Consider the following 16,296-nt stretch of genomic DNA (forward strand, 5'->3'; position numbering starts at 1 on the left):
GTGAGAAGAAATTCACTCGGTCATCCTACCTGACTTCACACCAGCTTGTTCACATTGATCAGAAACCTTTCAAATGTTCTGATTGTGAAAAGAGATTTAAAAGTAAATCGAACCTGCTGAAACACCAGCGAGTTCACACTGAAACAGAATCATAGAATTTACAGTGCAGATGGAGGACATTCGGCCCATCGAGTGCACCGACCCTTGTAAAGAGCACCTTACTTCAGCCCATACCTCCAACCTAACCCATAACCCCACCTAACCTTTTTGGACACGAACGGCAATTTAGCATGGCCAATCCACCTGACCTGGACTGTGGGGGGGAAACCGGAGCACCCGGAGGAAACCCACACAGACGCTGGGACAACGCGCAGTCTCTGCACAGACAGTGACCCAAGCCGGGAATCAAACCTGGGACCCTGGTGCTGTGAAGCAACAGTGTTAACCACTGCTGCTGTGTCGCCCACATGTGGGAGCGGTCCTGCGGAGAGGCTGTTTAACTGCTCTGCGTGTGGGAGGAGATTCACTCAGTCAAACAACCTGAACAGATATCAGCAATTTCACAGGCAGCAGCAGGGTTTGGATTCAGCTGTTGTTGCTGCTGTTCGTCACATCCAGGACTGAATGATGCCTGGACATCTGTTTCCAGTGGGGCTCCACAGTTTCCGGTATATATCAATGATTTAGACTGAAATGTACACACCAGGATTATACAGAAGTTGCTGATGTGTTTTAGACAATGAGGGAGAAAGCCATGGACTGGGTCAGGTGGACAGAAAAGTGGTAAATGGAAATTTAGATAATGAGAGGTTATGAACTCACTTCAATTAACTCCCGATAAAAATAAGGTCACTTCAGGATAATGGAAAAAACTGATTGGTGGGGAAGCTACAAATAATCCTTAAAAAAATTTTTTTTAAATTCAGAGTACCCAATTATTATTATTTTCTTTTTCCAATTAAGGGGCAATTTAGCCTGGCCAATCCACCTAACCTGCACATCTTTGGGTTGTGGGGGTGAAACCCATGCAGACACGTGGAGAATGTGCAAACTCCACACGGACAGTGACCCAGGGCCGGGATTCAAACCCGGGTCCTCAGCGCTGTAGTCCCACAGCTAACCACTGCTCCACGTGCTGCCCTAGCCTAAAATAATTCTAATAACTTGATTGAACAGTTCTCAAATGGAAAGACACTTGACCACATTAAAACTAAGAATCTACAATAGATGTTTGATCCAGCAAGTCATATTTAGGGCAAGATTATAAACAGAGGGCATTCATTTAAAGCAGGCGTGGGCAAACTTTTCCGTGCAAGGGCCACATTCAGAAATTCACAATTTTAAAGGGCCGCATAGTATTAATAGTCCCGGTTGTAACCAATTAGCGTGCGGCATATACCTCAGCGCTTCCCCCGGCGGCATCCTGCCTTTAGCCCTCTTTATCTCTACTTTTCAAAAATGGCACTTCACCCGGTTATGATTCTGGGCGCCTCATATAGAACATAGAACAGTACAGCACAGAACAGGCCCTTCGGCCCTCGATGTTGTGCCGAGCAATGATCACCCTACTCAAGTCAACGTATCCACCCTATACCAGTAACCCAACAGCCCCCCACATTAACCTTTTTTTTTAATTTAAAAAAAATTAAAAAAATTTTTTTTAATGACTTGATCTTGGTGGGCCGCATAAAGACGGCCTGCGGGCCGTAGTTTGCCCACCCCTGATTTAAAGTGATTAGAAAAAGAAGCAATGCTGAGCAAGGTTAGGAGAGTGGGCAAAGAAGTGGCAGATGGAATACAATGTGGAAAAGTGTGAGGTTATGCACTTTGGAAGGAGAAATGGAGGCATAGACTATCCTCTAAATGGGAAAATGCTGAGCAAATCACAAGCACAAAGGGACTTGGGAGACCTTGTTCAAGATTCTCTTCAGGTTAAAGTGCAGGTGCACTGCAGCCTCAAGGTCCCAGGTTCGATCCCGGCTCTGGGTCACAGTCCGTGTGGAGTTTGCACATTCTCCCCGTCTTTGTGTGTGTTTCTCCCCCACAACCCAAAGATATGCAAGGTCGGTGGATTGGCCACGCTAAATTGCCCTTAATTGGAAAAAATGAATTGGGTACTCTAAATTAAAAAAAATGTAAAAACAAAAGGTTAATGTGCAGGTTCAGTCGGCAGTTAGGAAGGCAAATGCAATCTATTCATGTCAAGAGGGCTAGAATACAAGACCAGGGATGTACTTCTGAGGCTACATAAGGCCCTGATCAGACCCCATTTGGAGTATTATGAGCAGTTTTGGGCCCCGTATCGAAGGAAGGATGTGTTGGCCTTGGAAAGGGTCCAGAGGAGGTTTGCAAGAATGATCCCTGGAATGAAGAGTTTGTCGTATGAGGAACAGTTGAGGACTCTGGGTCTTTACTCGTTGGAGTTTAGACGGATATGGGGGAATCTTATTAAAACTTACAGAATACCGCGAGGCCTGGGTAGAGTAGACATGGAGAAGATGTTTCCACTTGTAGGAAAAACTAGAAGCAGAGGACACAATCTCAGACTACAGTTGCAATCCTTTATAAAACAGAGTAAGAAGTCTTACAACACCAGGTTAAAGTCCAACAGGTTTGTTTCGACTCACTAACTTTCGGGGCACAGTTCCTTCCTCAGGTGATGAAGAGGAATTAAAACACATGAGGAGGAATTTCTTCAGCCGGAGGGTGGTGAATCTGTGGAAGTCTTTGCCACAGAATGCCGTGGAGGCCAAATCACTTGAGTGTCTTTTTTTTTTTTTTTGAAGTTTTTTATTTAACACAAATTTGTAACAGTTACAAAGCGAAAAATGGCCCTGTGCAAAGAGCCTTAACATAGTGAAAACGAACAGTGGGAAAGAATAAACATGTTAATAAATGTTGAAACCAAGAATCCTTCCATACGGCACTTTCCCTGCCAGCTCTGTTTACCCATGCCACACGTGTTCCACTACACTAAGCTAACGTGGCCCTAACCCTCTTCTCCCTCCCCGCCCCCCCCCCCCCCCCCCCCCCCCCCCCGCCTGGTCTCCCCTACTCCCCCAGGCCTGGCCTGCCAGGTCAGCCCTGCGCTTGGCCCTAGCCCGCCCCGCCCCCCCTCCGATCTCCCTGGTGCCCCCTGACCTACGCTAGTCACACTGACCCCTGCCCTTGGCGCCTACCTGTCTCCCGTCCCAGCGCTCAGGCCCTCCCCCCACCCACCAGGGACCCATTAACCTCATTGTATCCCACCGAGCCCTTTCAAGTCCCGTGACTAGCCCCTAGCCCATCCCCCATCAGAGACCCCGATCTCGCACCAGAAGGTACCAAGCATAGGCCCCCCCCCCCCCCCCCCCCCATTGCGATCCCCCCAAAGGACCCTAAACAGTGCGCCCTCCAACCCCCACTCTCTGTCCAGGCTGAAAACAATCTTAGATAAAACATTACAGTACAGGATAGTTTAACAAACCGCCGCCCCACAAAATGTCTGAAAGCCCCGAGTCCTGTAGTTCCAGTCCAGCTTCTTTTCTTAGTAAAAGTCCTAGTCAGAGCAACTTTAAGTTAACAGGCCGCCGCCACTGTACAGCACTGAAAGAACTCAGTGCCCATTAGTTCAAGTCCAGCTTCTTGTCTTTAATAAAGGTCCAAACCTGTTCTGGTGTCTCAAAGTAGTAGTGGAGTTCCTCAAACGTAACCCAAAGCTTTGCAGGATATAGCATTCCAAACCTCACCTCCTTTTTGTAGAGGGCTGCCTTTACCTTGATGAATCCTGCACGCCTCTTGGCCAGCTCCGGTCCCAAGTCCTGGTAAATGCGCACCTCGCAGTTCTCCCATCTGCTGCTCCCCTCCGCCTTGGCCCATCGCAGCACACGTTCCCTGTCAGCAAGCCGGTGAAAGCGGACCACCAAGGCCCTCGGTCGGTCGCCCATCCTGGGCTTCCTTGCGGGGGCTCTATGTGCCCCATCCAACTCCAGGGGTCGAGGGAAGGCCTCCGGTCCCATCAGCGCCTCAAGCATACCCGTCACGTATGCGCCCACATCCGACCCCTCGCAGCCCTCGGGGAGGCCAACGATTCTTAAATTCTGCCTCCTGGCTCTGTTCCCCAGCTCTTCAAGCTGCTCCTGCATCCTTCTCTGACGGGCGTTCAGCTCCTCCACCTCGTGCTCCAGCTCCGTTACCGTGCCCTCCTAACTGGAGAGCTTCGCCTCGACCTCCCTGAGCGCCTTCCCTTGGGCCGCCTGTGTCTCGACCATTCGGTCCATCACCGCTCTCATCGGATCCAGCGTGTCCCTCCTCAGCTCGGCGAAGCAGTTCTTGAAAAACTCCATCTGCTCCTCCCTTGGCCAGTGAGCCTCCGCTCCTCGGTCCCCGCCGTCCGCCATGCTTGGCCGCCCGGCCTGGGTTCCCCGCTGCTCCCGCTTCGATCCTTGCCGCTCCACTCGACCGCTTCTGGTCCAGCCGCCCATACCCCGGGAAGAAAGCCTCTTCCCTGTCGTCTCCTCCACCGATTCAGGCTGCCAGGTACCTAAAAAGTCCGTAAACAAAGGTCCGTTTGCCCATCTCGGGCGGGAGCGATCCGACCTGCGACCTGCCTCCTCGAGGGCGCCACCGGAAGTCCCCACTTGAGTGTCTTTAAGATAGAGATAGATAGGTTCTTGATTAATCAGGGGATCAGGGGTTATGGGAAGGAGAATGGAGATGAGAAAAATATCAGCCATGATTAAATGGCGTAGCAGATTCAATGGGCCGAGTGGCCTAATTCTGCTCCTATGTCTTATGATGTGAAGAAAAACATTCTGTGCTGCATGTGGGATCATGAATGCACTGCTCCAAAATGTGGTGGAGGCAGATTCAATTGATGCCTTGAAAAGCGAATTGGACAACTATCTGTTACTGTCAGATCAGCCATGACCTTATGAAATGGTGGAGCAGACTGGGCTGAATAGCCAACTCCAGCTCCTTGCGCATCTGTTCGTATCCTTTGAGGAGAAAACTATCTGCAGAGTTCAGGGCCAATGACAGGGGATTGTGACTGTTGCAGAAAGTTGGCACAGATACAAGTTGTTGAGTGCCTTTGTTTTGTGCTGTCACCTTTCTATGCCACTGTGTTATGAGGGAAATGCAGTGCACCAATGCAAGAGAGGCAGATTGCTCCCGCGATATGGATTAGATTTTATTGTCACGTGTACCGAGGTACAGTGAAAATGATTATTCTGCGAGCAGCTCAAACAGATCATTTTGTACATGAAAAGAAAGTAAACTAAAAAGAAAATACATAATAGGGCAACACAAGGTACACAATGTAAATATATAGACAAAGGCATTGGGTGAAGCATACAGGAGTGTAGTATTAATCAGGTCAGTCCATAAGAGGGTTGTTTCGGAGTATGGTAATAACGGAGAAGAAGCTGTTTTGAATCTGTTCATGCATGTTCTCAGACTTTTGTATCTCCTGCCCGATGGAAGAAGCTGGAAGAGTGAGTCAGCTGGGTGGGAGGGGTCTTTGATTATGCTGCCCACTTTCCCCAGGCAGCGGGAGATGTGGATAGAGTCAATGGATGGGAGGCAGGTTTGTGTGATGGACTGGGCTGTGTTCACTTCTCTCTGAAGTTTCTTGTGGTCTTGGGCCGAGCAGTTGCCATACCAGACTGTGATGCAGCCAGATAGGATGCTTTCTATGGAGCATCTGTAAAATTTGGTAAGAGTCAGTATGGACATGCCAAATTTCCTTAGTTTCCTGAAGAAGTATAGGCGCTGTTGTGCTTTCTTGGTGGTAGCATCGATGTGCGTAGACCAGGACAGATTTATGGTGATGGAAACCCTGTGTCCCAGTGCAGGAGAGGCTGGTTGTTGGGCAGTGTGAGCTGAACATACATGGCTGGATAAAAACTAAGGCAGATGTCAAGACCCTTGGCGTGAAAACAGGTCTGGAGGGAGTGGGTCAGTGAACCTGGAGAGTTGCATTTTGCATGAATCGTGAGTGTGACCCAGTCACAATTATGAACAGTAAACAAACCTATCACTGGTTTGATGAGATGATATACCGTGTCACAGGTATTGTAAATACTGTACATACTGTAGATCAGCCTGCTTGCTGCCCATGGGGCACCACATGTCCTCTACCCATTGAGGAGCTGGAGAGGTGTTTTCGAAACAAACTTTCGAAACCCAATAACAAAGCGAACGTTAGCAAGTTCGCACCGTACACAGGCAATATGGATAGGGGGGAGCCTATCCTTACCTTACCTTACTCTTACCTTACAGTGTTACCTGAAGTTACCTTCAGCCTTGAAGTTACAGAGCCTATCCTTACCTTACACGGGGGCAGCAGGGTAGCATGGTGGTTAGCATTAATGCTTTACAGCTCCAGGGTCCCAGGTTCGATTCCCGGCTGGGTCACTGTCTGTGTGGAGTCTGCACGTCCTCCCCCTGTGTGCGTGGGTTTCCTCCGAGTGCTCCGGTTTCCTCCCACAGTCCAAAGATGTGCGGGTTAGGTGGATTGGCCATGCTAAATTGCCCGTAGTGTCCTAATAAAAGTAAGGTTAAGGGGGGGGGTTGTTGGGTTACGGGTATAGGGTGGATACGTGGGTTTGAGTAGGGTGATCATGGCTCGGCACAACATTGAGGGCCGAAGGGCCTGTTCTGTGCTGTACTGTTCTATGTTCTATGTTCTATGTCTCAGTGATATCAGAATAATGTGCTTCTGTATTAAATAAAGTATCCAAACCTCTCATTGTGCTTCATGTCCAGCATCTTGCCTAACTGTGGATCTTCTGTTTTGCTAACTAGGAAATAGAACCTCCCTGTTTACTAATTGCTCTATGGCAGCTGTGTTACCCAGAATCCCCCGTGCTGCAGTAAGTCCCCTATCAGTGAGTGTACGAGGCCAGTGCGCAGGTGCAGTGTGGGTGTGTGCTCTGAGCATGCTCAGTGTCAGTCATGGTGAGAGAGTGAGGAGGAGCTGGGTTGAACACAACAGTGAGCTGTACCCCTGTGAGACGGGCATCTCCCAGTCTGTGTTTGACTCTCCTGCAGCTTCCTGTCATGGTTGAGTTGGACAAGGAACTCTCATCATTTGAGCTGGGAAAGGCCATTGATTGCTGAGCAAGCAGAAAGATGCCCGGCAAGGATGGAATTCCAGCTGAACTGCTCACACACAGAAAGTCCCATCGACTGTCACACCTTCCTGCCCTCCCCTTTTGGGCTGTGAGACTGGTCCATGGAACATGTGTGATGCAATAAAAACAGCAGTGACAGAGGAGACAGCATCAACTACAGGGACATCTCACTCCTTAGAGTCAGGGGAGACCTTCACTTGGGTGATGTTTAAAAGATTCATCTACTTGCAGACTGAGTTTATCCAGAATCACAGTGCGGTTTCTGTGCTGACGGATCTACAGTGAACATGATCTTCTCCAGCACACCAGCGACAAGGGAAGAGAACAATTGGGATTTGATCTGAAGTGTCAGTGCTGAGAAAGTGAAATGTTCTAATTACTGAGTGAAAGTAAACCTTTCAGTGTGAGTCACAATTTACTGGGACAATTGGAAAAGGCACCAAAATGTTTCAATCTCTGAAGATAAATTTCAGCCTTGAAGTTATGTTTCGGAGCTCACAAGCTGTGGGAAGCTTTGTAAATGTTTCCTCTTCGCTTTGAAAAATGAACTGAAATGAAAATCGTTTATCGTCACGAGTAGGCTTCAAATAAAGTTACTGTGAAAAGCCTCTAGTCGCCACATTCCGGCGCCTGTTCGGGGAGGCTGTTACGGGAATCGATCCGTGCTGCTGGCTTGCCTTGGTCTGCTTTCAAAGCCAGCGATTTAGCCCAGTGAGTTAAACAGCCCCTTTTGTAAACAAGCAGAGAAGTTAACCCTTTCCCCTGACAGCACGGCAACAAATTGAAAGAAAGACTTTGACTTTTAAAGATTTGGCTTCATCCCATTTGTTGCGGGCGGGATGGAAATTTGCCGGAACATTTTTTTTGATAATCCTAATCTTTATTGTCACAGGTAGTCTTACATTAACACTGCAATGAAGTTACAGTGAAAAGCCCCTAGTCGCCACATACCGGCACCTGTTCGGATACACAGTGGGAGAATTCAGAATTTCCAAATTACCTAACAGCACGTCTTTCCGGACTTGTGGGAGGAAACCGGAGCACCCGAAGGAAACCCATGCAGTCACAGGGAGAATGTGCAGACCCAACACAAACAATGACCCAAGCTGGGAATCGAACCTGGGACCCTGGAGCTGTGAAGCAATGGTGCTAACCAATGTGTTACCAAAAATATTTAGGTGGAGTTACGGAGTTACTGGGTTACGGGGATAGGGTGGAGGCATGGGCTTAAGCAATGTGCTCTTTCCAACGGCCGGTGCAGGCTCGAATGCTGAATGTCCTCCTTCTGCATTGTAAATTTTAAGATTCTGTAGGATTTTCTCTCTCACAGTCTCCTCCGATGGGTCTGTCTGGTGGTATTTCCCTGACGTCAGCAATGTTGCTTCACTGTGCTAACCACTGATTGTCTCTTGTATTTCACAACTGTGACAGGGCAAGGACCTGATTGAAAGGATTCAAACATGGGAGTTCTGGGAAAGATGGGCAAGGATTTGGGAGTGACAACATGTTCAAAGAGTTTGGAGAGGAGCGGGAGGTTGAAGATGGGGCAGTGATTTGTAAGGATGGCAGGGTCAAGGGTTTGTTTTATTGAGGAGGAGATGATGATGGCAGATTTGAAGGACAGCGGGACAGTACCTGAAGAGAGAGAAATGTTGACAATATCCATGGACACAGGGTAGTTGGCTGATCAGTAGCTCAGTGGGAATAGGGTCAATGAAGCAGGAGCTGGGTCTCATGGACAAGATGAGCTCTGAGAGGGCATGAGGGGAGATGGGAGAGAAACTAGAGAAAGATGTGGGTTCAGGGCTCGGGAAAGGATGAAATTTAGAGACAGTTTGGTCCGGTGGGCTCGTGGAAGGGAGTGAAGCTGATCGGATTGACTCAATCTCAGTCACAAAGAAGCTCCACAAGCTCCTCACACTTCTTGTTGGAGGTGAGGATGGAAGAGACAGGGGAGAGCGAGAGTACTTCAAAAGGAACTAACTTGTGTCAGAGATATTAAAAAGTTTCAACACACTGCGTATTTTACACAAATCTAATTTATTTGACTTTTAGCCAGAATATTAGCCCCTGTAAATGGGCTGGAATTGTTATCAGCAGAAAGAGACCCAAACGAACATAGTTCAGTCCTGAATGTGAGGAACATCAAAACCCAATCGCAGCCCTTACTTGTGGCCTCGTTGGTGTCTCAGTAGGGAGGATGAGGCGGTGAATCCCTTCCCACACTTGGAGCAGGTGAATGGCCTCTCCCCACTGTGGGTTCGCTGATGTATAGTGAGCTGAATTAATTGTGTGAACCCAGTCCCGCAGTGGGAGCACCTATACGGTCTCTCGTCAGTGTGAACACGTTGATGGCGTGTCAGATTTCCAGACGTTTTATAGCTATTCCCGCAGTCTGGACATTGAAACGGTCTCTCATCAGTGTGAACTCGCTGGTGACTCAGCAGGTCGGATGAAATAGTAAATCCCTTCCCACACTCTGAGCAGGCGAGTGGTTTCTCCCTGGAGTGATCTTGCTGGTGCTTCTGCAGGGTGGATGAATCACTGAATCCCTTCCCACACTTGGAGCAGGTGAATGGCGTCTCCCCGATGTGAATTCGCTGGTGTCTCAGCAGGTGGGATGAACGAGTGAATTCCTTCCCACACTCTGAGCAGGTGAACGGTCTCTCTCCAGTGTGAATTCGCTGGTGTGTGGACAGAGTGGATGATTGGGTGAATCTCTTCCCACACGTGGAGCAGGCGAACGGTCTCTCCCCAGTGTGAATTCGCTGGTGATTTTGCAGAGCCGATGAAACAATGAATCTCTTCCCACACTTGGAGCAGGTGAATGGTCTCTCTCCAGTGTGGCTACGTCGATGAGCTTCCAGCTTGGATGGGGAAATGAATCCTTTCCCACAGTCTGCACATTTCCGTGGTTTCCCCTCAGTGTGACTGCATTTGTGGCCTGTGAGGCCTGATGATAGAGCAAATCCTCGTCCACACACACAAATCAAGTACGGTTTCTCCCCACTGTCAATGATGCTTGTTCCTTCCATGTTCAAAATCCGCTGATATTCAGGATATGATAAAATGAGGATTCTGTCAGATCCTGATGTGATGCTTGGTTTGATTTTCCGGACTTTGAAACCTCTCCTTCGAACACCCTGTGAAAGTGATTTAAAACAGAAAATAGGGAGTGAGAGAGAACCCACAAAAATACAAAGGCAGGTTGTGAAATTGCTGATTGATTCTGGTCATTTGTGGGGCCGGCACTGGGAAAAAGTGACCATGAAAACTGCTGGATTGTTATAAAACTAAATTGACCTCTTTGGGAGGAGAGAGAAAGAGGTGAAGAGGGATTTTGTACAAGACATATTAAGACAAAGCATATTTGACCTTGAGCTTCATAAATTGAAATATTGATGCTGAAACTATGCTTCTGGTGGCAAAGTGGTTAGCACTGCTGCCTCACAGCTCCATGGTCCCGGGTTCAATTCGAATCTCAGTGACTATGTCTGGAGTTTGCACTTTCTCCCCGTGTCTGTGTGGGTTTCCTCCCACAGTCCCAAGATGTGAAGGTTCGGTGGATTGGCCATGCTAAATTGCCCCTTAGTATCTGAAGGTTAGTTGGGGTCACTGGGTTCCGGGGACAGTGCGGAGGCGTGGGCTTAAGTTGAAGGAGGGTGCTCTTTGCAAGGGCCAGTGCAGACCTGATGGGCTGAAATGCCTCCCTCTGCACTGTGAATTCTATGATTCTGTACTGTAGGAATTCTATGAAGCTCGGGTCACCACGCTTCAGGAAGGATGTGAAGTGGGCAGCACATTGGTGCAGACCGTTAGCCCTGCTGCTTCACAGCGCCCAAGTCCCAGGTTCGATCCCAGCTCCAGGACACTGTCCGTGTAAAGTTTGCACATTCTCCCTGTGTTTGTGTGGGTTTTGCACCCACAACCCAAAGATGTGCAGGCTAGGTGGATTGGCCACGCTAAATTGCCCCTTAATTGGAAAAAAATGAATTGGATACTCTAAAATTTAAAAAAAAGGAAGGAAGTGAAGGTTCTTGGAGAAGGTGCAGAGGAAATTTACCAGAATGGTTCCAGCAAAGGAGGTTGAGGGGAGATTTGATTCAGGTACACAAGATTATGCCAGGATTCGATCAGGTGGACAAAGAAACTCTGTTTCCATTCACTGATCGTACAAGCAGTCAGGTCACAGATTAAAAGTTTTGGGTAAAACCTGGATTGAACTATAAAAGATCCTGAGGGGTCTTGGCAGGGTGGATGTGGAGAGGATGTTTCCTCTAGAGGGAGAATCTGGAACAAGGGGGTCACTGTTGCAAAATAAGGGGCCCCCATTTCAGATGGAGATGTGGATTTTTTATTCTCTTGAGGGTTGTAAGAATTTGGACCTCGCGCCCTTAAAAGGCAGTCACGACGTGGAGATGACGGCATTGGACTGGGGTGAGCACAGTTAGAAGTCTTGCAACAACAGGTTAAAGTCCATCAGGTTTGAAACAAACCTGTTGGACTTTAACCTGGTGTTGTAAGACTTCTTAAAAGGCAGTGGAAGCAAAGTCCTTGAATATGTTTAAGGCAGAGCTGGATAGATTCTTGATGGGCAAGGGGTGAAAGGTTATCGGGGTCGGCAGGAAAGTGGAGTTGAAATGAAAAAAAATGAAGTGAAAATCACTTATTGTCACGGTAGGCTTCAATGAAGTTACTGTGAAAAGCCCCTAGTCACCACATACCGGCGCCTGTTCGGGGAGGCTGTTATGGGATTCGAACCATGCTGCTGGCCTGCCTTGGTCTGCTTTCAAAGCCAGCGATTTAGCCCTGTGCTAAACAGCCCCTCAGTTGAGGTTAGAATGTTGAGGTTAGAAGTTGAGGTTAGAATGAGATCAGCCGCAATCTTATTGAATACTGATCAGGCTTGAGGGGCCGAGTGGCCTGCTCCTAGTTTGTATGTAAAAGGTACAGGAGATTAGAGGTGATATGAGATATGTTTTTACACAGCGAGCGGCAATGACCTGAAACTTGCTGCCTATGAGGGAGTTTGAAAACAGGCACAATGAATCATTTGATTTCAAAAGGAAATTGGATTTGAGGGAAATAAACCTGTGAGGATACAGGGATGGAGCAGGACAATGGCACTGACTGGATTGTTCCAGTGAGCTAGTATGGATTCAATGGGCCGAATGCCCTTCTCTGTGCCATCATGTCTCTGACTCGTTTGTGTAATCTAGTTTTGTAATTTAACCCTGGGGGGGGTTCAGATATCACTCAGGTAAATCTGTGCTACACTCCCTCCGAGGCCATTCTATCCTTCCTCAGGTTTGTTGTTCAGAACTGAACAAAGTTCTCCAGGTTTGGTCTAACCAGGGTTTGTGAATCTCGGGGCTTTTCCAGTCACACTGAGACCTGAAATCTTCCCTCACAGACAGAACAGACAAACCTTTTACCTTCCACACCCAGATGCTGCTGAAATTCAGGTTCTGATGAATCGAGTGACTCTGTCAGATCGCGATGTGACGTTTGGTTTGAGTTTCCCGTCTATTAAACCTCTTCCAGTATCCTGTAAATTTACAGAAACCTCACTGTCAGTTTAGGATAGAAATTCACAACATTCTCTCCTCGCCAACTTTGATTAAATGTATTCCTGGAGGTTTGATCACATGACCTGCCCCCATCCTCCAGCCATTAATCGGTCAACACATCCATCCTTGTGACACACTGCCTTCCTCAGCCAATTGGGAAGCAAAAGGACTCATTACCTTACAGGACAGTGATTGACTGACAGCCAATCAACCTTTATCCCATTTTCAAAATTTTTATATCTGCTTAAGAGAAATGTTCAAAGAAAATTATATAAAAATCTTCTTTACTGTCCTAATGATTTCCCAGCCACACAGGCATGAATCTCACCAAGGCAGAAAGTAAAATTTTGAATTCATTGAAAGTCCAGTGGTGACCATGAAACCATTGTCGATTGTTGCAAAGACCCATCTGGTTCACTCCTGTCCTTCAGTGAAAGAAATCTTCTATCCTTACCTGGTCTGGCCTACATGTGACTCCAGATCTACAGTCAGCTGGTTGACTCTTAAAATGCTCTGAGATTCACTCAGTTCAAGGGTAATTAGGGATGGGCAGTGAATGCTGGCCCAGCCAGCGACACCCACATCCCAGGAATGAATAGAAAAGAAAATCTGCCATCCTTACCTGGTCTGGCCGACACGACTCCAAACCACAGCAATGTGGTTGACTCTTTAAATGCCCTCCGAGATGGCCGAGCCAGCCACTCGGTTTGAGGGAAATTAGGGACGGGCAATAAATGTTGGCCCAGCCAGTGACTCCCACAAATGAATAAAATAAAATCCTGGAGACTCCAGTCAGTCAATCCGGGAGAGTTGGCATCCGGTCCAGGCTCACAGCGCATGCGCCCTGCGGCACCTTGTCCTCTGTAAAGATGGCGGCCGGTAACCTGGGCCTGTCACCGCTCAGCTCTCACTCTATTCGGTGCCCATTAAGACCGCACCGTTAACTTTTTACTCGGGAGTTGAAGCCTCCTCAGGGTTTTTCTGAAGCCTCCCCAAGTCACTCCGCTGCTTCTATTGCTTCCCGGCTACCCACCGGCTCCATTTCTTTGCACACATGAAGTGTGTGAGTGATCTCCCTCTGAACAGCACATTAGATTAATTAATGACTAACTCATATTTATTGTTATCCAGTGTAAACACCTTCCACTTGTCTATCATATCAAACCTTTTCATAATCTTGCAGGATTAGGTCATCCTTCATTCCCTTTTCCAGAGAAAAGGTGATGCCCTGCCCAATCTTTCTTGCTGGGTATAACCTGCCAGTTCAGGCATAATTGAAATATATTTTCCTGCATCTTCTCCAGTCCTTCGAGATCCATTTTACAATATGGAGACTTTAACTAATCTGAGCAGCAAACTCACCGGTGCACCAAATGCCTGTATGTTGCAGTATTTTAGTCATTTTACTGTCAGCTGAATGTAAGATGGGACAGAACAAGATCCAACGAGCCAGTCTGTAACACTGCAGAGCATCTACAAACTTGCCTCTTCCACTTACTGCTAAACTCTTAACCCTGTCAGTTATGGCATTAAGAATAATGTGTCAGAGAAAGACTGGATTTCAGCTCGGTGACACTGGGCCAGACTGAATTAGTTCACAGGATTGTTGAGCTAATGTATCCATATCATAAAATGGATCTGGAAGGACTGGGGACGATACAGGAAAGTGTATCAGAATGATGCCTGAACGGGCAGGTTACAGCCAGCAAGAAATGCAGAGGCTCGAGGATCCATCTAGGCTCCCCCGCTTCCATTTCATGTGTTCTTATGAACAGCACTGTAAACCATTTCCATGCAGACACAACAGATGGAACAAACACCAGTTCATCGCCATCCTTCCCATATTCCAGGATTCCAAACACACTTTCCAGGTGACCGTGATTTACTTGTACTTCTTGCTATCCAGTGTTGTGTATTCACTGCTCACGATTTGGTCTCCCCTACACTGAGGAGATTAAATCTGGATTGGGTGACTGTGGAACATCACCATTCAGTCTGCAAACATAATCCTGAGCTTCTGATCATTTTAACATTTTAATTCCCTGCCCCACTCCCACTCTGTCCACAGCCTCCTGCACTGCTCCAATAAAGCTCAAAGGAAACTCGTGGAACAGAACCTCCATACGGACATTGACCCAGGGCCGGGTTTCAAACCCGGGTCCTCAGTACCGTAGTTTTGTAAACTCTTTTTCCGGGACAATAGAAGGTTTGTATTCGGTAAATTGAGACTAAGTATTGCATCAAGGTCGGACTGAAGTCAGTTGATTCATCAGGCCCTGAGTATCATCCTTCGAATGTGGAAGGTGAAATGTTTCTCTGTTCTCAATGAGAGAAGATTTCAAACATCAGTGTGACTGAAAAAGCCCGAGACTCACACAACACATTCCCAAGTGAGAGTGTTCCAGTGAACTAACTGTGGAAACATCAATGTGACTGGAAAAGCACCGAGACCCACACAACACACACCCGAGTGAGAGTGTTCCAGTGAACTGACTGTGGAAAGAGCTTTAACCAGTTACACAGTGGGGAGGTGGTGGTGTAGTGGTATCGTCGCTGGACTAGTCATCCATAAACCCAGGATAATGATCTGGGGACCCGGGTTTGAATCCTACTACCACAGGTGATGGAATTTAAACTCAATAAAATTTCTGGAATTAAAAGTCTATGAAACCAGCTGGTTCACTAATGTACTTTCGGGAGGGAAATCTGCCGTCCTTACCCAGTCTGGCCTACATGTGACTCCAGACCCATAGCAATGTGGTTGACTCTTACCAGCCCTCAAGGGCAATTAGGGATGGGTAATAAATGCTGGCACAGCCTGCGACGCCCACGTCCAATGCATTAAAAAAATTGTTTCACTAATTGTAACTCAATTAATGATCACCACATATTTAATCATCTGTTGCAGACTTTTAGCTAATTAATAAAGTAATTTTTAATGAATACAGGGCACCATATGGCGCAGTGGTTAGCACTGGGACTGCGGCACCGAGGGCTCAGGTTCGAATCCCGGCCCTGGATCACTGTCCGTGTGGAGTTTGCACATTTTCCCCATGTCTGTGTGGATTTCAACCCCACAACACAAAATTGTGCACGTTAGGCGGATTGGCCATGTTAAATTGCCCCTTAATTTGGAAGAAAAATAATCGGGTACTCTAAATTTATACAAATAAAAGATAAATTGCCTGATCAAGGATGAGGTTCTGTTTCTCAAGTTTCCTTTGAGCTTTATTGGAGCAGTACTCTAAATTTATATGGAAAAAATACTTTTCACTGTACCTCACTGAGCCTTCTTCAAAATTCTTCATTCATGGGAGGTGGGGGTCACTGGCTGGACCAGCATTTACTGCTCATTCCAATTACCCTTGAACTGCGTGTCTTGTGAGGCTATTTCAGAGGGCACTTACAAATCAACCCCAACATTGCTGTGGATCTGGAGTAATGTGTAGGCCAGACAATGTAAGGAGAGCAGAATTCCTGAAGGACACGACGGGTTTTTACAACAATCGACAATGTCACCATTAGACTTATACTTTGAGACTTTTATTCAATTTCAATATCTATCATAGGCAGATTGGATCCCAGATCATTAATCTGGGTATCTGGATTAC

The 16,296-nt window shown here is 47.3% G+C and overlaps 1 protein-coding gene across 1 annotated transcript; it reads right to left on the reverse strand.

The window, feature by feature from the left end:
• Positions 1-9,142: 9,142 nt before the first annotated feature.
• On the reverse strand, positions 9,143-12,600 carry LOC119961646 (zinc finger protein 239-like). Its single transcript, XM_038788934.1, has 2 exons — positions 12,551-12,600; positions 9,143-10,258 (listed from the first exon to the last, which is right to left on the reverse strand). The coding sequence occupies exon 2, from the start codon at positions 10,148-10,150 to the stop codon at positions 9,281-9,283; it is 870 nt and encodes a 289-aa protein (XP_038644862.1). The 5' UTR covers positions 10,151-10,258; positions 12,551-12,600; the 3' UTR covers positions 9,143-9,280.
• Positions 12,601-16,296: the final 3,696 nt, after the last annotated feature.

The sequence above is a fragment of the Scyliorhinus canicula genome, unplaced genomic scaffold (assembly GCF_902713615.1).
Source record: "Scyliorhinus canicula unplaced genomic scaffold, sScyCan1.1, whole genome shotgun sequence".
Classification (NCBI taxonomy): domain Eukaryota; kingdom Metazoa; phylum Chordata; class Chondrichthyes; order Carcharhiniformes; family Scyliorhinidae; genus Scyliorhinus; species Scyliorhinus canicula.